Source organism: Panthera tigris, chromosome D3, assembly GCF_018350195.1.
Source record: "Panthera tigris isolate Pti1 chromosome D3, P.tigris_Pti1_mat1.1, whole genome shotgun sequence".
Classification (NCBI taxonomy): Eukaryota; Metazoa; Chordata; class Mammalia; order Carnivora; family Felidae; genus Panthera; species Panthera tigris.
Window position 1 is genome coordinate 30,226,054 of NC_056671.1, and position 23,115 is coordinate 30,249,168.

The 23,115-nt window shown below is 48.7% G+C and overlaps 1 protein-coding gene across 1 annotated transcript; it reads left to right on the forward strand.

The window, feature by feature from the left end:
• The first annotated feature begins 1,035 nt into the window (after window positions 1-1,035).
• SLC2A11 (solute carrier family 2 member 11) lies at window positions 1,036-22,074 on the forward strand. Its single transcript, XM_042962381.1, has 12 exons — window positions 1,036-1,535; window positions 4,860-4,958; window positions 7,620-7,780; window positions 15,186-15,310; window positions 16,119-16,248; window positions 16,801-16,949; window positions 19,684-19,871; window positions 19,966-20,076; window positions 20,606-20,707; window positions 20,790-20,865; window positions 21,101-21,228; window positions 21,440-22,074. Exons 1-12 carry the CDS (start codon window positions 1,494-1,496, stop codon window positions 21,638-21,640), a joined length of 1,512 nt encoding a protein of 503 aa, XP_042818315.1. The 5' UTR covers window positions 1,036-1,493; the 3' UTR covers window positions 21,641-22,074.
• Window positions 22,075-23,115: the final 1,041 nt, after the last annotated feature.

Sequence of the window (23,115 nt, forward strand, 5' to 3'; positions counted from 1 at the left end):
CCCCCCAACCCCCGCGCCCTTAACTACAGCCCTACCCTGTGCACCCCACCTCTTGGCAGACAGCCTCTCCTTTGCTAAAGGCCTGTGGTCCCTTGCAGCATATTAGGTAAACTTCTATTCCTTTGTTCTGCCTTGGGTGAATTCTTTCACCACCTGGGCCCCTGGCCTCCACCTGATTGGGTCACTGCACAATTACAAAAATATTCACTTTCTTCTAAAATGGTTAAAGTTTGCTTTCAAATTAGGTTTGTAAGCACTCAGAATGATTTGTTATGTATAGGGTTAGAGGTCCAATTTCATTTTTCCCCATATAATCAACTGTTCCAGGACTATTAGTCCATTGTTTCCCCACTGATTGAGGGGAAGAATAGTTTTTTTTTTTGAAAAAAATAAATCTAAATAAAATATTAGCAACAGAAACCAACAACGTGTTAATAACAATTACAACACTACGAGCAAGTTGTGTTTATCCCAAGAAATCAAGGATGAATTACCTTTAGAAACTTTATTGATGTAACTGAGCTCATAAACAGAGCAAAGCAGAAAACCTGTATGATCTCAACAGACACAGAAAAAGCATACAACTGCTAGTATTTTATTTATTGTGTTTTTCCTTAAAAAACGCATGGTGTTTTTAGAAATTTTTTAAAAGTTCAGAGCCGCCCAAACCAAACAAAAACCAGGCAGGAGCAGGAGAGATACTGCAGTCTCCATTCCGGTGTAAGTCCTATCACAGCCTTTGCTCTGATGGCTTCCTAAGGCCACTTTCAGGTATGTGTTTCTATGACCACAAATAGCATCTTTGGCAAGTCGGGTTTCGGTTTGGCCTTTATCCAACTCCTGGATTCCATGCAGGGCCTGAGAAGCCCTGAGAAATAAAAGATTAATCAGGCCCGGTGGACCCTGTGGTTCTCCACCTCCAAAAGGGCCAGCCTCTCACGCAATCAACCCGAGACCGGTTCTCTTCTCACCCCGAATCACTGACTCTGCCAAGATTGACAGATGAGATCGCTCCAGAGACTGGTTGGGTCTGCCCTTCGGTCCCTCCTAATTCTGCCCCTCCTCTAGGGAAAGGGTGGGGACGTCGGTGTGGAATCAAAGATTGTGCCTGGCGACACGGGCCTCCCCGGGACTGGGGTCTCCCCGGCCCTGGTGGTAGGCAGGGGGGCCCGAAAGGGGCAAAAGGAAGGAGGGCCCCGGTGGGTGGGCAGGGGGCCCTGAAATGGGTAAAAGGAAAAAAGGAAGCGTGACAGAGGGGCCAAGCGGGCCAGCGGCGAAAGTCGGAGCGGGAACGAGGCAGGAACCGGCAGAGATTCACTCCGCGGGAGGCCGCGGGCGAGAGGAGGAGAGGCCAGGGCCAGGATCGCGAGAGAATCTGGAGCGCTCCGGTGACCTCGGACCAGAGCTCCCTTCCGGTTTGTGGAGATGGGCCCCAGGCTTGGCCGACCAAGGAGTGTGTGGCTTTTCCGCCTCAAAACTACGGAAAGGGAGGGATGGAGTATGAACCGGAGCGGCGCTTACGGCCTCAGAGCCAGGTGACCTGCAGGCAACACCTCACACTCCTTAACCTCCCTGTGCGCCTACGCATGTGTCTCGGGCGCGCGCCTCGGACAGAGGTACGCTTTGCGCAAGCCTTCCGCTTACCAGGGCGCCCTCAACGCCCACTGCGCTTGCGCATCCGCTTCTGCCTCGAAGATAGCACACGCTGCTTCAACGCCTACGGCGCATGCGCCATGGCTTTGTGCTCTCCTGAGAGCCTGCTGAAATGACTGCACCGCCCTCCTCTCGGCGGGCATGCGCTTCCACTCCGCTCGCCTGTGGCAGCGGCGGTCCTGAGCCGAGAAGCTGGCTAGCTCAGGCCCCTGTTGCTGCGAATGCTGGAGAGATGTGTACGTGCTTGATGCCCGCCTGAGATTGGGAAAGATCTGAATTCCGAACCACGCCCGGCCCAGGTATTTCTGACCAGGGATTGCAGACCTGCGTGAATGCACAGACGCAGCCACTCTGGAAGGCTTAACGGAGGTGTCGGTGTACAAAAATAGCTGGTGCTTATTTGTCAGTGGAGTTAGGTGCTGGGCTCAGACGAACAGGAGGTCGCTCGCAGGGATGGCCTGGGGGTCAGTGCAAGGTTGCATGGGGTCATGTGTCTACAGGACCTGTGGCCCCGCAGGATCCCACCCTAGCAGCCCTCCCCATGCCCGTGCTGTTCTGGAGTCCTTGGGCGGGTCAGCTCTTGAGTATTGCAGTCCTGGCCGCTTTGCCGGCTTCTGCGACTGTTTACCATTCTCGCCTCATTCCCCAGCCTTCACATGCTCCATGCTCCCTCTAAACCCTGTCCTGATGTCCTTCACAGAGAAATGGGAGCAGCCAGAAGAGAATGACCATAGCATTCAACCTCCCATCTCTGAGTGCCTCTTCCCCTTCCGCAAATCCCCTCACTCCTCTGCCAGCCTGCGCTGATTTCCTTCAGATATCTGCATGGCACATTCCCCTGTCTCTTTCAAGTCTTTGTGCAGATGTCACCTTCTCAGGGCCTATTTCCTGACCACCCTCTCCAAACACTCCCTCTCACCCTTCCTTGCTTCATGCCTCCATCACACCAGCTGACAGACTATGTATTTTCCTTGTTCATTTGGTTATTGCCCATCTTCCCCAGCTGCAAGGACAGCTCTGTGAGGTCACAGCTTTTTGTCTTCTGTTCTGCTGGTTATATCCATAGCACCTAGAACAGTTGATTTATTGCCCACAGTAGGGAGGCAAGAGATGTTTGTTCACTGAATTGATAATCACCACCATAGCTAATGTCTGAATGTTTTTCATGATCAGGCACAGGACTAGGCAATCTCCATGCATGATCTCAGTGAATTAAATAATTTCCTGCTATCTTGGAGACCTGCCAGCATATCCTGCCTGCCACATGGACTCAATTGTTATCAGGCTCTGTGTCTCATTTATTTATTTGTTTGTTTATTTAATTTTAGAGAGACAGCGTGAGCCAGGGAGAGGGGCAGAGGGAAGGAAAGAGAGAGAGAGAGAGAGAGAGAGAATCCCAAGTAGGCTCCACACCCAGCACAGAACCTGGTACAGGGCTTGATCCCACAGCCCTGAGATCACAACCTGAGCTGAAATCAAGAGTTGCATGCTCAACAAATTGAGCCACCCAGGTGCCCCCGCCCAACCTCTTTTTTTTTTTTTTTTTTTAAGTAATCTCTGCACTCAACATGGGGATCAAACCCATGACCCCAAGATCAAGAGTCACATACTCTTCTGACTGAGCCAGCCAGGGGCTCCAGGCTCTGGGTCTCTTGCCGCTTTCTGCAGATCTTCTGTCTCAGTGGAACGCTCACCTCCATGCAGCCCACATGGAGCTTTAATGTGACTCCAGTGAGACCAGAGCCCTGGGTCCTTACCTGGTTTCCTCCTGTGGCTTCCAGCTTGGAAGGAAGTTACTTAGGACTTATTATAGGAACTTTTGGCAGGCCCTGTGATGGACCTGTCTCCAGAACTGTGGTGAGATCCTTGGCAGGATCCTGCCCCCCAGAGCCTCTTTCTCAGCCTGCCCAGTGCCAGCACAATATCTCACCAAATGGAGAATGCACATCAGTCTTTTGCCCAGCTGTATCTGCCCCCCCAGCATAATTTCTAGCTGGGACAGGCACTTGGTATTTGACAAAATGAATAAATAGTCTTCAGGTTCAGGAAATTCCTCATAAAATCTTCAGCTAAACATCCTTCCACTATGAACTTGTGTGTAAGTATTTTAAAAACCATAAATTTGACTCGTAGGACTTCAGGTTTGCAGGATGATTTGCTAGAACAAGAAAGGCAGTATGATCGTTACTGGGAAAAGACCAACACTTTGATTTTTGTGTAGTCAGCTACTTCATGAACACCCAGGAAAGTATCTGAGAGGAGCAATTCAATGCTCTGCCTTTGGGTCAGTGGAGAACATTCAGCATATATTGAATTTTCAAAAAATTTAACAAGCATGTTATTTTGTAATTAAAAATTATAACAGGGAAAATATTAAGATTATGAGTCCCTAAAAAATATACTGACCTAGTGTGATGGGACCTTAGGGCACTGAGTTCTTGTGGCTGGGTACTTTGGAGAGTTCTCTCTCCATCTCTAAGGGTATTGCACAGGGATGAAAACTGTTCTTTATTGTACCAAGTATGTGTGGCGGACATATACCCTGGCTGTCCCCCAACCTGGAGGTAGGCATTATCATCTCCAGGTCCAGCAAAGAAGTGACTTAGGACAAGGGAGTAAGGGCAGAACTGGCATTGGGACCCAAGCACTGTCACTGGCTGCAGCCACTCTCTGCTTCTTCCTGTGCCTCCCAAGTCCCCACATGTGTAGGCCCATGTGACCCCTTCTGTTAGCTTTATTGTGGAACTGGCTGGCAGGTAAGAGAAGAAGGCCCAGCCACTCTGTTGGAGAATGTTTTGCTGGGGCTCAGGGGCTCCAGTCCTGTTTGGTGCAGAGCTTCATGTCCTGGGGCCCCAGATCAGGGCACTGTGCTCCTGAACCACAGCAGGCCTGCCCAGGGACAGCCTGGCAGGGAGGACCAGAGAAATGTTGTCCATTTGGGGAAAATGCTCATGGGGGAGAGGGTGGAGGGTGAGGTGCCAGCAGGGACCTGGACTCAGAACAGAAGGCTGGGCTTCCTGTGCTGCCTGCCAGCAATGTGACCTAGGTAACTCCTCTCCTCCTCTGTGCCTCAGTTGCCTCATTTGTAAAGTGGAAGCATTGCTGCCTGGTTCAAATAGATTGCAATGGTGTGATTGGTAGGTTCCAGTCCTGGGAGGAGATGGAGGCTGCCAAAGGTCACTCTGTGTCCTCCCCTCTCTCCTCAGATTCAGGGCAGTGTCCTGCTCCTGACCATCTGTGCGGCTGGCATTGGTGGGACTTTTCAATTTGGCTACAACCTCTCCATCATCAGTGCCCCGACGTTGGTATGTATCCTCTGTGCTCACCGTCACCGTCCCAGTGGGTGCTGGGTGAGGGCTAACAGCTGCCCACTGTGGGGCTTCGGGCCAGCATCCACTTGGTGGCACTTTCTCCCATGTGTCTACTTTCACTGGGATGTCCCATTGGTCCTGTGGATTCAAATTCAAACCCAGCTCTACATCCTCTCTTGAACCTGCACGTCCTCCTGGGTCCCTGATGTCAGCAGATAACTCTACTGTCTGCCCAGTGACTGGGGGTCAGCCTTGACTCTGGCCCCCTCCCCCTCAAACACTGTGTCCTTGCTCATTACCTCTAGCTAGCCATTTTTCCCCGTGTCTCTGCCATGACTCCAGTTCAGATCCCATCTTTCCTGCCTGGATTGCTGGCTTAGCCTCCTCATTGGCATCTCTGCCTTCAGCCTCTCAAGTTTGATCAAGCCACTTCCCTGCCCAGAAACATTCTGTGCCTATAGGAATCAGGACAGACTCATCCACCTGAAGTTCAAGGCCTCCTTGATCAGAACCTGCCCGCCTGTCTTCCACCTTTATTCCCTGAACCCCACTAGCAAAGCAGGTTAAATGCAGTTCCTCAAATGCACACAGCCCTCTCTTTAAGCCTCCTTTGTTTGGGAAGCCCTCTCCACTGCATCTGCAGAAGCCCCACAAGAACCATCCAAACATCCTGCCTTCCTTCAATAGTCCCTGGCTGGAAGTCACCCCTCCATCCCCAGCCCTTTGTGCTGACTGTCACCACTCAGGTTGCATGTCGGCTGTTTGCAACCTCCTGCTGGTTTGCTCTGAGTGTCTGAATCATCTTTGTGCCCCCAGCACCTGATGCTGACCTGACCCATGTTGATGTTCAGTGGTGCCCATGGAAAAGGTGAATCTTCCAGCCCATTGATAAAAACTGGCCTGTAACTTAAATCAGAAGGGTGAGTGTCCTGTCCCATAGCTGGGAAGGTTGTGGGGCTGCACACTGTAGGTGCAGGGGAAAGAGCTGCAGGAAGCAGGTCCCAGGACAGAAGTGCAGCTGTCTTCTCCCTGCCTGTCCTGTTCCCTCTACCCTCTCCATTCAGTGACAAGAGGGCAACTGTACCAGACTGACTTCCTGCCAGTTGGAAACCCCCAAAGGAAAGTCCTCCCTAGTAGTTCCAGCTGAAAGGTCTGGGAAGAGTCCGATTTGCTGATTTGGATCATATTCAGGCCAGCCAATCATGTGATCAAGAGGTGGAGCCCTCCCATTGGCCAGTCTGAGTCAGGTGACCACCTTTGGACAGGAGAGGCTGTAACTGGCTGTAACTGGAGAGAAGTCCCCAAAGGAAGAGAGGATAGCCTAGCAGAAGCCAGGGTGGGACCACATTCTGGGCAGAAACAGTGATAGCAGCCCAATGCCTTAAAGAAAGGATGAAATGCAGGGCTTAGAAAGGGAGGTCTGAGCTAGCTGTATTTGCTTGTTTATTTGTTTATTCAACACACATGTGAGTGCCCACGTCGCAGCACACTTACAGGCTGGAGAAAGATCCACCTGCAACAGGCACTCTTGGGCTTTATCTCCCATGGGCCACCCCCAGCCTCCCAAAATAGGACTTTCTTGGCCTCAGAGGCTCCTCCTAATCCCCTGGATGGTCATTCTTGAGGAGTTTCCGCCAAGGGACAGGAAGGCTTGCCCTGGTCCTAGCTCCCCTGTACAGTCTTTCCCCCAGAGGGAGCTGGCGGGTGCTAGGCTTGACAGCCATTACCCTGAGCTGGCCTGAGCAGAGGAGAGCTGGCCCGGCCCTTAAACTCACTGTCCTCCTCAGGTCCTCCCTCACATCCTGTTGGGAGGCCTGAGATCAGCCAGACACTGACATTTCATCTCTAAGCAAGTGAAGTATGCCCGGGTCTTGCCCAAGTGCAATCCTTCCTAACCATTTGGCCTCCATTCACTTCCCTGAAACTGCAGGTCTGGGGGTGGGGCCCTGGGGTGTCCTAACTACCTGGCTTCAGCCCTGACCTGTGGCTGAGGCCGTGGGCAAGTCCTTCCACTTCCCCAGGCCTAGTGCCAGTCTAAACAGTGAACACAGTAATGTGTATCTAACAGAGTACTTCTAAAGGCTATGAAAATTGGGGTCCCAAGTAAATGAGTGGCACACATCAGATAAACCAAGCAGGTTTAGATACCACAAGGGATGATTTACAAAGGTTGAGTGGGGCAGAGAGAACACACAAGACCAGGGAGAGCCCAGTAATGCCAGAGTCATTACTACTCCTAGACTCATGGAAGGAGTCTGGAAACTGGAAAGAAAGAGCCATATGGAGTAGGACCCCTTGAGAGGAGCAGTGACCTTTGGTTGAGTGTCACAGCCAGCCTGGGGTGACCTGGGAACAAACACCCCTTCTGCCTCTCTCTGATGCCCTGCTGGTGCTCACCATTGGCCAAGTCCAAGTCCAACAGAAAGCCAGTCAGCAAGGAGCCCACTGATGCAGGTGGATTCTTGTACCAAAAGCAGGAGGACAAGGGGTGAAGTGGACTCTGAAGGGCAAACAGAGACTGTTCCTGCCCCCTGGCTGGGGAGCAGTATTGCTCAGGGACTTGGTGCCTGCTCTGCAGAGGCAGAGCCCTGTGGAGGGGAAGGCCTATTGTATCCAGCCTGTCCCTGGGAAGTTGACCGGTATCTCTGTCCACAGCCCATCCAGGAATTCATCAATGAGACATGGCAGGTGCATACTAGCCAGCCGCTGCCCGACCACCTAGTTCTGCTTGTGTGGTCCCTCATCGTGTCTCTGTACCCCCTGGGGGGCCTCTTTGGAGCACTGCTTGCTGGGCCCCTGGCCATCATATTGGGAAGGTAAGGGCTTTCTGGGTACACCCCAAATGCCCTTTGATGATTGGTACCCCAGTCTGTAAGCTGAGGAATGTGGGAGAAGGAAGATGCCCTGTAGGCCCAGGCCTAGGTCAGCTCCCCAGCCTCCTACCCTACCTGTAGTTTCACCACAAGAGTCACATTTCCAAGTGGATTTGGTAGAGGGAAGAGCCCTGTGTCCTGAAGGAGGGAGGACTCCTTGTTTCCAGTTCCATTTCTCCAGCAAGTGATATTGGACCGTAAACAAGTATTTCCTCTTCAGGCCTCATTCCCCTCTCCGTATCCAACTGATGCAGTCTTGGGGTGCAAACAAGACAGGCTCATAATGAATGAATAAATTAATGGAAGAAAGAAAGAAAGAAAGAAAGAAAGAAAGAAAGAAAGAAAGAAAGAAAGAAAGAAAGAAAGAAAGGGAAAGAAAGAAAGAAAGAAAGAAAAAAGAGGTGCCTGGCTGACTCAGTTGGTAGAGCATGCGACTCTTAATCTCAGGGTTGTGAGTTTGAGCCCCACATTGGGTGTGGAGCCTACTTAAAAAATTTTGTTTAGGGCTCCCTGGGTGGCTCAGTCAGTTAGAGTCTGACTTCAGCTCAGGTCATGATCTCACGGTTTGTGAGTTTGAGCCCTATATCAGGCTTCTCTGCCATCAGTGCAGTGCCCTCTTTGGATCCTCTGTCTCCCTCTCTCTGCCCCTCCCCTGCTTGCACTTTCTCATTCTCTCCCTCTCACTCAAAAATAAATAAACATTAAAAAAATTTTTTTTAAGTTTTTATTTATTTAAGCAATCTTTATACCCAGTGTGGGGCTTGACCTCATGACCCTGAGATCAAGAGTTACACGCTTTTCTGACTGAGCCAGCCAGGTGCCCCTTGAATAAAAAAATTTTTAGAGGGAGACAAACCATAAGAAACTCTTAAATACAAAGAACAAACTGAGCATTGCTGGAGGGTAGGGTAGGGGGATGGGCTAAATGGGTGATGGGCATTAAGGAGGACACTTGTTGGGATGAGCACTGGGTGTTATACATAAGTGATGAATCACTAAATTCTACTCCTGAAACCATTATTTTTATTTTATTAATCTTTTTTTAATTTTTATTCATTTTAGAGGGAGAGAGAGAGAGAACATGAGCAGGGAAGGGGCAGAGGGAGAGGGAGACATAGAATCCGAAGCAGGCTCCAGGCTCTGAGCTGTCAGTACAGAGCCGGATGTGGGGCTTGAACTCACAAACAGCGAGATCATGACCTGAGCTGAAGTCGGATGCTTAACCGACTGAGCCACCAGGCGCCTCTCCTGAAACCATTATTTACACTATATAACTATATATTAACTACATATATAACTGTATATATTAACTATATATATAGTTATTAACTATTATATATATATTAACTGTATATATAATATATATACTAACTATATATATAACTATATTAACTATATAACTATATATTAACTAACTTGGATTTAAATAAAATAAAAATAAATAAATGAAAATTTTTAGAAGTCTACTTGAGAGAGAGAGAGAGAGAGAGAGACAGGCTTGGACTGACTTGATGAAAAATTGAAATAACTGGAAAGATACTGGAGTAGCTCATAGAATGAAAGGAAACACTCAGAAGCCAGGTCTTAAGAAGAACAGGACCTGAGATGGTGCTGAGATCTCAACAGCCAGAGCATTGGACCATCCTTCTGGGAAAGATGCCTTCAGTGCATTAGCTCCAACGACATACACATTCTGTCTTCACTGTCTTCATTCAAGATTCAAATCCAGAAAGACAGATTATTATTGACCCACTGTGGGTCACGTATCTACACCAGTGAAGCAGTGGGAGAGAAGCATTGTGGGGCAGAAAAAAACAAATGGCTACCAGAGTCCACCAGTTTGCTGGCCACCCCGCATGTGTAGACCCCTTTGTCCCGTGTATTCAGCTCCATGTGTGCCCTCCTAATGTTCCTCACTCATCTCATCATGTACACCAGCAAATGTATTCACCTCTCCCTGAGTGAGACCACTTAGAGCCTTGTCTTGTCACACCACAAGGGCCAGTATCAGGAAAGCATTCTTTCTGAGTCCAGGATTTCCACGTAATGACCATTCTGCCAGCCCTGCCATTACTTCTCAATGTTCTGCAATCTACACAATTAATGGCAAATTAACCTGTCATCAAGATATCCCACAGAAGGAGGAAAGGATAAAGAGTAGGGGAAACACTTATTAAGGAACAAAAAAGTAGTGGGTGAATTTATTTTGAAGCACATGATGCAGAAAGCCTGGTAGTGCAGGTAGAGTTCTACTCTGTGGTTTTGGAACTGGTTCCAGGCTTTGCTTGCATTGGCGACTTCATCCTCCAGTTTTCTACTCTTGTCTTGAGCCAGTACTTCCACTGGTTGAGGCTCTTTGCCTGTCAGGGTGACCCAAATCTTTATTCTTTAGTGGGCTTGGTGGTCCTAACAGCGTGGAATGTCCAGCAGGTTATTACCCTAAGAGGTCATCTGCTTCTGGATGGTGGGACTCACAAGGCAGTAATGAGTTCCATGGCACCAGCCCTTCTTCTTTCATTGATGTAACTACCTTTCTTGGATGCAGATTACATCCATGTTTGTGTATTTAACAGGTGTATCTGTTAGGATGCCTTCAACTGCAAGTAACAAAATCAGGACTTAGTTGGCTGAAACAATAGGAGGTCCTTTGTCTCACACAAGAAGTGTATAGGTGGGTGACTTCAGGGCTACCTCAGTGCCCTGGATGTGCTCCTCTGAGAGCACTTTGTCTGCCGGCTCCACTGTGTGTTGGCTTTGTCCTCGGGCTTACAGCTAGAAAACTACAAGTGCCTCACTCAGAGGCAACATTATCTAGCAGAAAGGGGATTTCTGCCTAGCTGATGTTTGTTTTATTTTTTTATTTTTTTTTAACATTTATTTTATTTTTGAGACAGAGAGAGACAGAGCATGAATGGGGGAGGGTCAGAGGGAGGGGGACACAGAATCTAAAACAGGCTCCAGGCTCTGAGCTGTCAGCACAGAGCCCGATGCAGGGCTTGAACTCACGGACCGTGAGATCATGACCTGAGCTGAAGTCGGCCGCTTAACCGACTGAGCCACCCAGGCGCCCCTGCCTAGCTGATGTTTTAAATCCAGAAGAGAAAAAGCTTTTCTTTTTTTTTTTTTTTTAAATTTTTAAGTGTTTTTATTTTTGAGAGAGAGAGAGAGAGAGAGAGAGAGAGGGAGAGAGAGAGAGAGAGAGGGAGAGAGAGAGAGAGAGAGCACGAGCAGGGGAAGGACAGAGAGAGAGGGAGACACAGAATCCAAAGCAGGTTCCAGGCTCCAAGCTGGCAGCACAGAGCCTGACATGGGGCTTGAGCTCATGAGCCGTGAGATCGTGACCTGAGCCAAAGTCAGATGCTTAACTGACTGAGTCACCCAGGTGCCCCAGAAAAAACTTTTCAAAAAAGATGCCATGTCTCATTGCCCAGTACCAGGCCACTAGCACAGAGAACAAGATCACCAAGGCTAGGTTAGATTGTTGGGTTTACACCTGAACCTTAAAGGGAAGGGGCACATTCCCAAACAAATTTAGGCTCTTCCTGCAAAATAGAAGAAATTAGCTATTATCTGATTATTGTTGCCCAAATATCTAATGATACTTGGTACAGTGTCCTTATGTGATGGCACTGGCAGAAGCTTGAAGGGAAGGAATTAAAAATTCAAATTCAGCACACGTACCTGTTTCAGTTATAAAAACTTGCTGTCCCATCCCCAGGGCAAGGATCCAGTGCAGTTCATCTTCCACCCAGTGGCAGACTGAATTCCTGACATGTGTTGCCATTTCTGGGAGTCAGGGTTGGGTGTGTAGGGTGGCAAGGTGGTTAGTCTGGAGACAGGAGACCCCTATCATTGAGTCCATATGCATTTTCCTTTTTTTTTTTTTTTTAAGTTTATTCATTTATTTTGAGAGAGAGAAAGAGAGAGAGAGAATGAGCAGTGGAGGGGCAGAGAGAGAGAAAGGGAGAGAGAGAATCCCAAGCAGGCTTCATGCTCTCTGTGCAGAGCCTGACACGGGGCTTGAATCCATGAAACGTGAGATCATAACCTGAGCCGAAATCGAGAGTTGGATGCTTAACCAACTCAGCCACCTAGGTGTCCACCATGTGCATTTTCTATCCTTGTGACTCTACCTGATTTATGAGGCAATGGAGTGACCACTGGGTGGGCTGAGGAAGGCTGCTGCATGCTATCCCAGAGGGGTTCATTCTGTCTGCTTGGTTTTTAAGAGCCTTTTCTTCAGTGGAAGGGAGATTCTGGTGAGTGGAAACAGGGACATGTATAGGTTCAAGTTTTGGGCTAATTCTGAGAGATCCATCTGTTTAACCTTCTGACACCTTCTTGAAACCAGTCCTCAAATCCTGCTTCATCTAAGACTTTGACTATCTGACCAAATCCTTTGGAAAAGGGGACAAAATTCCGTGCTCAAGATTCTGTCTACAGGAAGGGCTTCACTTTTCCAGTATCTTTTAGGGCCACATCTGAGAGTGCTTTAATGCCATAGCCCTACATTTCTGGCTAGAACTAATGCACAGAGCCATCTACAAACCAGGGTTAAGCTTTGTTTTGTTTGTTTCAAACTGAAGACAAGAGGGGCACCTGGGTGACTCAGTCAGTGGAGCGTTTGACTGTTGAAATTGGCTCAGGTCATGATCTCATGGTAGGGGAATCAAACCCCATGTCGGGCTCCACTGAACGTGGAGCCTGCTTGAGATTCTCTATCCCCCTCTCTCTGCCCCTACCCTGCTCTCTCTCTCAAAAATAAATAAACTTTATTTTTGTGTGTGTGTGTGTCCCAATAAAACTTTATTTGGAAAAACGGGGCAAGCTGGATTTGATCCATTGGCTGTAGCTTGCCACCCTCTATTTTTGGGGATAGAAATATTTATTTATTTATTTACTTATTTATTTATTTATTTATTTATTTTAATTTATTTTTTTTTCAATATATGAAGTTTATTGTCAAATTGGTTTCCATACAACACCCAGTGCTCATCCCAAAAGGTGCCCTCCTCAATACCCATCACCCACCCTCCCCTCCCTCCCACCCCCCATCAACCCTTAGTTTGTTCTCAGTTTTTAAGAGTCTCTTATGCTTTGGCTCTCTTCCACTCTAACCTCTTTTTTTTTTTTTTCCTTCCCCTCCCCCAGGGGTTTCTGTTAAGTTGGGGATAGAAATATTTCAAGTTCTTTCTTCTCTGAAGTGGTTTTTTTTTTTAATATGAAATTTATTGTCAAATTGGTTTCCATACAACACCCAGTGCTCATCCCAACAGGTGCCTTCCTCAATACCCATCACCCACCCTCCCCTCCCTCCCACTCCCCATCAACCCTCAGTTTGTTCTCAGTTTTTAAGAGTCTCTTATGGTTTGGCTCCCTCCCTCTCTAACTTTTTTTTTTCTTCCTTCCCCTCCCCCATGGTCTTCTGTTAAGTTTCTCAGGATCCACATAAAAGAAAAATAAATAAACTTTAAAACAAAAAAAACTGAAGAAAAGAAAGAGGCCCTGGTGTGCCTTGGGAGAAGGGTGGCAGCGTGGTCGTGTAGGTATGCTGACATGAGTAACCTGCTCATCAGAACCTTTGGGGCCACATTCACTTAAATAGCAATTGAATGCTACTGGGCACACTCAACCTTAGCATAGGTGTGTCATAGGACACCCAGTGCATGATGGGTACATGGCCACTAGGGGTCCTACAGCCTTGTGTTTATTCCCCGCTAAGGCCTACTGACAAGGCCAGAGTTATTTCTAATTAAGAGGATGGTAATTCACTGAAGTAGAGTGGCTGTACCCCAAAACTCTAGGTCTTGCATTGTGATTGTTCTTTTAGACAACTGCCACAGTCACTTGGAGCATTACAGGGTCTCCTAGGTCTAAAGGGGCAAGTGGCAGAGCTCTTTGCACTTAGTTTGGACTCCCTAGAGAATATTCTTCTTGCTTAGCTCTGCTGGAAGCTGCTAGGTTTTCAAATCAACTGATATATGTGCTAAATCACAACAGCCTGTGTGGTGCAGGCTCCCTCCAAAATGGGAAGAAATCCTCTGAGATTTGCCCATCCTTAGAGGGAGGGCAGAGAGTTCTCATGCACTTTGGAGGAAATATAATGACATATCTTAGCCTGTTGAACCTCAGCAGTTCATTGATGCAGTGGCCCCTTCGTTTTTCAGTTTCTACTCTTTGTCATGCTTGTACCTTATAAGACCTCTAGTGTACTATTATAGTGCCTTTCTCCATGTCCTTTCGGTATAAAGTCATCAAAGAAGTGGGCCAGCAGGGTGCCCTGTGGGATGTGTAGCTCCCGGTGGGAGGGATTCTGGCCCAGAGCTGGAGAGCTGCTCTAGCCTCAGGCAGGTCAGCAAAGGTATATTACTGCCCCTACTAGGTGAAAACTGCATGTTTCTGGTGCTGTCTGTGTATTGAAATGGAGCAAAATGCATTTACCAAGTAAATACCCCACAGTTGAAGTACTTTATTAATTCACACCACCGAAGAAGCCACCATATATGGTTTTCTTTTCTTTTCTTTTTTTTCATATATGGTTTTCAACTGGAGTTATTGCTGGATCAGGTTTGTTATAATGGATGTCATTCTCCATTCTCTTGACTCAGCAGATCTATGCTTTAACATTCACATTTTGTCACCAGTGTGCTGTTGACTTTGGGCAGAATACTGGCCTCCACTAGGTTCCAGTTTCCCTGTTGGTATAGTAAGCTGTATGATCTACAGTGAGCTCAAGTCACTGTGTGACAGCACTTCCATGCTCAATATCAGGAGTCTCAGAGCCGATGCCTCCTCACTGACATTTCTGTTGCCTGCTCCCTGGTTTGCAGTCTGTCCCACTGAGTGAGGCCTGGGCCATCAAGCCATCCTAAAAGTTCTGAGAAGTGACTCTATAATACACGGAAGAAAATGTGAGGGGACTGTACTTGGCTTTCCATGCATCCCTTCCCTTACTCTGAAAGTCCCTGCTCTTCTTCTCTATGGTTTAATTGTGTCTAAGAAATCAGATGTTAGGCCCCTCATTTTACAAAGGAGTAGGAAGAAAGCAATGCTTAATCTGAAGAGATAAAGCTGTAAGATGCAAATTTTGCACACTGTGGTGCAGGCAGAAAGGAGAGGGACTTCAGGTATCTTGGGAAATGGGTGTGACAATATGCCCCAGGTAGTCTGTAGGCACAATGGCTAATGGACATTTCCCTTCATGTAGCTTAGACTCCTTGACACGGCTCACACATGTTCACACACAGGTCTGATCAGGGCTGGCTGGGGCTGCCAAGAGGGATCCCCAGGGAGAGTTCCGCTAGACTGAACATGAGCCTCTCTTACCTGTATTCTACTTTCCCCCCAGGAAGAAGTCCCTCCTGGTGAATAATATCTTTGTGGTGGCCACAGCGACCCTGTTTGGCTTCAGCCACAGACCAGGCTCCTTTGAGATGGTCATGCTGGGAAGGCTGCCCTTGGGAGTCAGTGCAGGTATGGGGGGAGGGCAGCCCATCCTACCTCTCTCTTCCTGCTCATTTGTGTATTCCATTTATTCATTCATCTGTTCTCTTTATTTCTTTCATCCATTCATGTATTCTCTTTCTTCACATTTTTTTTAACTGTTTATTTATTTTTGAGAGAGAGAGAAACAGAGAGACAGAGCGCAAGCAGGGGAGGAGCAGAGAGAGAGGGAGACACCAAATCCGAAGCAGGCTCCAGGCTCTGAGCTGTCAGTACAGAGCCCAATGTGGGGCTCAAACTCATGAGCTATGAGATCATGACCTGAGTCGAAGTTAGATGCTTAACTGACTGAGCCACCCAGGCACCCCATTCACATTTTTCATTCATGCCCACCTCTTCTTTTGCAAAATGATTAAATATGGTTTCTCTTAAAAAGGCTCATATAACTAGACACTTAAAGTGGATATAGAAACATGAAAAAGTTTCTAAAACTCACACAGGGTGTGAGTACAAACATACCCAAACCTGTGCTGACAGAGTTCCCATATTTGAGCCATACTCTAAGCCATGAGCTTCCTGGCAGCCAAGGTACAAAGGATGCATTCTTGGATTTTCATTACAGAGGCAGAATAGGCTGTTAGGGACTCCTCAGTTTCTGGGGTTTGTCATGTGAGGAAGCAGAGTTTTGAGCACATCCACCTGGGTGTTTAGGGATACCCATCAACAAATCCCCTCTTGACTCAATACTGTTTATATGGCCAGGTGTCTATGTCTATATTAGTTATCTATTCCTATGAAAGAAAATACTCCGAAACTTACTAGTTGTGCACACATCTAGGTGTGAGCATGAATGTCCAGCCCATGTACCTAGGGGAAAGCGTCCCCAAGGAGCTCCGAGGAGCTGTGGCCATGACCTCAGTCACCTTCACTGCCCTAGGGATTGTGATAGGCCAGGTGGTTGGACTCAGGTAAGCAACCTGCCTCCATGTGCACTGAGTGGTTTGAGGGGTGCCAGTAAAAGCCCTTCGCCTAACTTTCTCCTCTATCCATTAAGTATTAAGGCATTGCTTCTTTGTATTAAGAAATCTTTGTATTGAAATCCTGTCTACACCCATCTGGCCAATACATAAAACGGGTGTTAGTCAACCACACTAAAGTGTAAATCACCATTTTGCATCCTCTCCAGATCAGGGAGCAAAGAACAGATCTTAAAAAGGGAGAGGGTGAAGATTTGGGCTTTTAAAGGGGAACGTGTCCTAGTCATCCCAGAAGAGAGGGGAGAGGGCAGATCCCAGAGCCCTGGGAAGAGGAGTTGCTACAGATAAGGTGGAGCCAACACCTGGAGGGAGGGATCTTGGTGTCCAGACCCAGAACTGGTTTGAGGAAACAGAGAGCAATGCAGATCCTCTGCCTTCAGGAGGGCAGACAGGGGCCAGGTGAGTGGGTCAGGGGAGTAAGGGGCAAGTGGGCAGGGCTCTGGCAAGAAAGTACCTGGCCCAGCCTCTCTTTTGCCTCCCCAGGGAACTCCTGGGGGACCCACAGGCCTGGCACCTGCTGCTGGCCAGCTGCCTGGTGCTTGGGGTGCTCCAGCTTGCCTTCCTCCCTCTGCTCCCTGAGAGCCCACGCTACCTCCTCATTGACTGTGGAGACATGGAGGCCTGCCTGGCAGGTGAGTCCTTGTGTTCCCAGACCACCCTTGACAAATGGGCACATCTGTCCAGAGCATGTGAGTCTCCATTGCTTGGGTTTCATTTATCAGGAGAAAGCTGTCCCTCCTTTTTTGACAACCCATCTCTTCAAAACTATTTACCAAGGGGTTGCCCTGAGTGCCAAGGCAGTGGGATAGAGCAGACCTGAACCCTGCCATCCAGGAACTGTAGGATGGTGCCAATAAAGACTCCCCCCCCCCCCCCCGCCGCCATATATGTAAGATGAAACATGTTAAGACCTCACAAACCCAAGGCCAACTGGGTGCTTATGGGCTTATTCATTAGCTATGGCCATGATAGTGATGCCCAAGGAACAATACCAAATCTCTGGCTTAAAACAATAATCATTTACTGCATCCTCCACCCACTTACTTGCTGGGCTGGCTGCATGACTGCTGATCTCAGCTGGGCCAGCTCATGGTGTCTGGGAATCAGCTGGAGGTCAGCCAGTCCAGGCTGGTCTGGGCTGGAGTAGTTTAGCTCTGCTGCACATGACTTTCCTCTCACTCTTAGTACCAACAATCTAGCCCAGGAATGTTCTTATTATAGCGACAGCAGAGGCACAAGAAAGCAGATCCAATTGTACAAACACTTTTCAAACCCATGGTCCACCCCACCTCCCCCATGCGCATTAACATCCCATTGGCCAAAGAGAGTCCTGTCCCTGAACCCAAAGTCAAGGGATGGGAAAATCAATGGCATATCCTCTCCCATGGCAAGGGGTATAGATTTGGAGAAGGGTGAAGACCAGGGCCCACTCAGGCACCCTCTCAGCTTGCTGTTGTGGCCACAGCTATTATTGATATCCCTCCCCTGTGCAAAACATGCTCAATGTCATCCAGGACCCCACAGTCTCACCCAATCATGGTGTCAGTCTTGAAGTCCAGGATCTTAAGATCACATCAAATCTATATGTGCCTTCTCTTGATCCAGACACCTAGGCACTAAAAACACAAGTCTGCCTCTCTGAACTCAGCACACAATGTGAAAGTAGGACAGTGTAACCAGAACTAACCCTCATTCCAAAGACAAGGAGTCAAGGAAGCAGGACGCAGTCACCAATCCTTAATGCCGATGTGCTCTTAAGAAAACGCTGCCAGATCTCCCTGCCTTGGGGGTAGGGAATGTTTCATGATCAAGTCCTGGCTCTGGCCCCTAGGAGGGGCTCCCCAGGTCATGGTTTCCCCAGGTTCTTGCTTCTTCCCTCTGAGATATACTTCCTAGTCACCTTCTGAAGAGGGCATTGCAAATGTACCCACAGAAAGTTGGGCACATTCAAATTGTCTTGGTCCCTTTCTCTCCAGGCTGGCAGAGCTTTTGTCAATATAATTTTCTTGAAACCGATGTGATTTTTCTATGTATTTGATTGATGTGCCAAAAAGCCATACCCACAAGTCTTTCTGAGGCATGCTTCTCTCTTGAGACTGACTTACTGGAATTTGGGGCATGTTGGGAGGCTGGGGACCAACATCCTTAAGCCTTCTAAATGCCTCTTTTTCCATTGCAGTGAGTCACTGCATTAAGCCACACCCTTAATTTGATTGTTGCCCTGCGTCCATGACTCACTGGCAGTGCTCTGGATTTGATCTTTGCTTTCAGGCTGTAACTTAATGTGAGCCTCTTTTTGCTAACTGGAGAGGCTGGAGATAAGCAACAGGTTTATTTTGTTTGTTTTTTTATTAAACCAACCTAGTGAGTTCTGGAACTAAATCTTTTTCCCTCTGAAGGTTTTTTGAGCTCATGTTTCAATATAGTAAGCTTAGAATACTCAGCTAACAGCAACCAGTTCATGCTTTCAACATATAGAGGTTTCTTCACTCCAGTCCAGAAGTTCATTAGGTCTGTTTGTTTGTGTTTCTGTATTTTCTTCCACACTACTGCCCTGAATACCCATTTTTCCAACCTCCTCACCATCTTCTGCCTGGTCTTGGAATCAATGCCATAGATCACAGGTCTAGTATGGTAGCACCTACTCCTGGCACCAGTTAATTCATTAGTTTTGTATTGCTGCCTAATAATCACATCTCATGGCAAACCAAAGAAGCAATTACTTAGCTCAAGTGTCTGTGAGTTCTCTGGGGTTGGCTGATATAGACTGTGCCTAGCTGGTGGCTCTGCTGGTCTTGGTCACTCATGCAGGTCGTCTGGGCACTGGCAAAGTTAGGAGAGTCTCAGCTGGGTCATTTCTGCTCCTCCTGGGACCAGTGGGCTAGCCCCATCTCATGTCTTTATGGTGATGGGAGAAAAGCAAGTAGAAATGAGCAAGGTCTCTTAAGGCTTGGGCAGAAATTTGCATATCCTCCTTACAACCTCATTCTATTGGCCAGAGTGAGTCACATGGCACAGCGCAGTGCCAAGGAGCAGGATGCATACTTGCCCCTTTTGTGGGGGCAGCTACAAAAATCACCTAGCAGAGAGCATAGATACAGGGAAGGGTGGAGAACTGGGGACATTGGATAATGGTCATCTGCCACAATTGTGTCCCCTCTGATGTATCCACAGAACCCCCAGCTCCTAAAACCTTTTCTGGTTCTTGATGCCCTGAAATGACAGGGACAGGAAGATCATCCCCATCTGATCAGGGGGACCCAGAGAGAGAGTGAACGGAGCTGGGGTGGGAGCTCACTGCAGGGCACCAAGCAGAGGTTGGGGGAAATGAGGCCCAGCGCCCTCTGCCCTTGCATCCTGCTCTAGCGCTGCAGCGGCTGCGGGGCACCACGGAGGTGGCGGAGGAGTTGGCTGAGCTGGAAGAGGAGCGTATCTTCTGCCAGGGCCGGCGCGCCCTGCGCCCATGGGAGTTGTTCCAGGATCGCGGGCTGTGGAGACAGGTGACAAGCCTCATGGTCCTGGGCAGTGCCTTGGAGCTTTGCGGAACCAACTCGGTGAGGCTCCCCGCTGCGTCCTTCAACTGGTTGGGGGTGGGAGGGCTGCAGACCACAGGCAGCTGGCAGCCCACCCCTCTGCCCCCCTGTCCAGGTGTATGCCTACGCCTCCTCCATGTTCCGGGAGGCCGGGATCCCCGAGGGGAAAGTCCAGTATGCTATCGTGGGGACTGGGAGCTGCGAGCTGCTCGCGGCCTGTATCAGTGTGAGTTTATCTGAGTTTGTCGTGGGCTCAGGGGTTGACCCTCCACCAGCCCTGTGGGGGTGGGGGTGCGTCAGGTTCTGACACCTGGAGGAGTGTCTTCTATCAAGTCCTCTACCTTGGGCCCTTTTCCACTCCAGTTCACTATGCTCAAATGGGGTGAGTCAGCAGCATTTGAAGTTTATTTATTTATTTATATTGAGAGAGAGAGAGCACGAATAAGGGAGGGGCAGAGAGAGAGAGAGGAGAGAGAGAGGGTGGGAGAGAATCCCAAGCATCACAGAGCTGTCAGCACAGAGCTCAATGTGGGGCTGGAACCTGCAAACCTTGAGATCATGACCTGAGCCCAAACCAAGAGTCGGTGCTTAACTCACTCAGGCCCCCCCTAATAATGTCTTAATCTCCTGAAGCAGTCAACTGCTCCTAATTGCTTCCTCACACACACCTGGAGCTGCCCACTGCTGGCCTTTAAACCAAAGGAAGCATGCTTCCAGCACACAGGTCAGTTACTGAGGGCTCCTTTCCTTTGCAGTGTGCAGTGATCGAGATGGTGGGCCGCCGGAAGCTGCTGATAGCGGGGTATGGTCTGATGGCCTGCTGTGGAAGTATCTTTACAGTGGCCCTGTGCCTGCAGGTAGTGGGGCTGGGCATGAGGGTTGTGGCTTGGGGCAGCCTGGTCTCCACCTCACTCCACCCCCTCTGCCCCTTTGCTGCAGAGCTCCCTCCCTTGGATGCCCTACCTGGCCATGTTCTGCGTCTTTGCCCTCATCCTCAGCTTTGGCATTGGCCCTGGTGAGTGGGCCCAAGGAGCTCTGCACTTTGGGCTTTGCGGAAGGAACACGAATGTCTTCACGAATGACAAGTGGCTATAAATGCAAAGTCACCCGCATGCCCTGCCACCCAGCCCCCCTATACTGGGGCTTCTGGGAGGGAATGGCTGGAGAAGAGGACAAGGGGCCCCCACTCCTATGTTGGGGACAAGGTGGCAGCCCTGGCTGGCAGCCCCTGTCCCTGCTCTTCCTTCTAGCCGGAGTGACAGGGATTCTGGCCATGGAGCTCTTTGACCAGAAGGCCCGCCCTGCTGCCTCTATGGTCTGCGGGGTGCTCATGTGGACCATGCTCTTCCTGGTCGGGCTGGGGTTTCCCTTCATCATGGTAGGCACCCTCCCCACCCTTCCCTTGCCTTAGGTTTTCCCCTGTGTCTGCAGGAGAGCCCCAGTGGGAAGTCTCCATCCTGGGAGCCTGAGGCTGGAGGGGATGGGACTCAAAAAGAGGGACAAATCCCTCATCATGACCTGTCATGTGGCCTTATGTCTGATCCTGAACAGGGCACACACCAGGTCTCAGAGACTCTTTTCACTCACAGGAAGGCTTGTGCCACTTTCTTTATGTGCCTTTCCTGGGTGTTTGTGTCTGTGGGACCATCTGTACTGGCTTCTTCCTCCCCAAGACCAAAGGCAAGACCTTCCTGGAGATCTCTGAGGAACTTCACAGACTCAACTTCCCTAGGCAGAGCCAGGGCCCTGAGTGGCTGGGCCCGGAAGTCATCCAGGCCACAGAGCTGTAGTTCTGTAGGTGTGGTGGGCCCCAGATCCAGTGGCAGCTCTCTTCTTTGCTTCCTGCCCAGGGTCCCAGCCCTCTGCGTTCCCTCCTTCCTGCATTCATTTGTTTAATGAGTGCCCATGTAGCACCTACTGCATGCAGGCTTGGTGCTAGGTGCTTAGCAATCCGTGGTGAGCCAGAGAGATGGGATCAGGACCTACTGGTGCTCCCCATCTAGAGGCAGTCAACTAACAGGCAACCAGTCAAAACATTATTGTTGCAAACTTGGAGAAATGCAGTAGGAGAAAATACAGATTATGAAGTGAGTGCATACTAGGGAGCCTGGCCTATCTGAGGAGGGTGGTCAGAAAAGAATTTTCTGGGGGTACTTGGCTGACTTGGTCAGTAGAGCATGCAATTCTTGATTTTGGGGTTGGAAGTTTGAGCCCCATGTCAGGTGTAGAGATTACTTAAAAATAAAATCTAAAAAAAAAAAAATTTTTTTTTCTGAGTAACTGATTTTTTATTTTTAATTTTTTTTTAATTTTTTTTTTAACGTTTATTTATTTTTGAGACAGAGAGAGACAGAGCATGAACGGGGGATGGTCAGAGAGAGAGGGAGACGCAGAATCCGAAACAGGCTCCAGGCTCTGAGCTGTCAGCACAGAGCCCGACGCGGGACTCGAACCCACGACCGTGAGATCATGACCTGAGCCGAAGTCAGACGCTTAACCGACTGAGCCACCCAGGTGCCCCAGAACTGATTTTTTTTTTTTTAAAAATCAATGTTGACGGGGCACCTGGGTGGCTCCGTCAGTTAAGCATCCGACTTCGGCTCAGGTCATGATCTCACATTTTGTGGGTTCGAGCCTCGTGTTGGGCTCTGTGCTGACAGCTCAGAGCCTGGAGCCTGCTTCGGATTCTGTGTCTCCCAGTCTCTCTGCCCTTCCCCCACTCATGCTCTGTCTCTGTCTCTCAAAAATGAATACATGTTAAAAAAAATCAACCTTGAGGTGTAATTTACATGCAGTAAAATGAATCTATATTGAGTATACACTTAATGAGTTTTGGCAGATGTATGTGCCCAAGAAACCACCACCACAATCAAAGTAGAACATTTACATCATCCCAAAGTCTCCCTCATGCCCCTTTGCAACTAGTAAGCCATCCCACCTGCAGGCCCAGGCCATGATAGGTCACATTGCCTTTTTTGGAGTTTGATATAATTCCACACCATATGTATGCATTTGTGTCCGGTTTTGCTCCAAATAAAGTTTTGGGGATTCACACATGTTGTCACATCATTAGTATATATTCTTTTGTGTTGCTGAGCAATATTCTACTGTATGGATGTATCATAATTTGTTTACCATTTACCTGTCAATGGACATTTTGGGTTGTTTTTGATTCTTGGCCATTCATGAATAAAACTTCTATTAACATTCCTGCACAAGTTGTGTAGACAAATGTTTTCATTTCTTTTGGGTAAGTGAATTACTG

Bases quoted from the DNA above. Each gene is read 5' to 3' on its own strand.
- SLC2A11 (XM_042962381.1), top strand. From the start codon at position 1,494: ATGGAGTATGAACCGGAGCGGCGCTTACGGCCTCAGAGCCAG. The intron at 7,781-15,185 runs GTAAGGGCTTTC...CTTTCCCCCCAG, and splicing joins CTGGCCATCATATTGGGAAG to GAAGAAGTCCCTCCTGGTGA. The intron at 16,950-19,683 runs GTGAGTCCTTGT...ATCCTGCTCTAG, and splicing joins CATGGAGGCCTGCCTGGCAG to CGCTGCAGCGGCTGCGGGGC.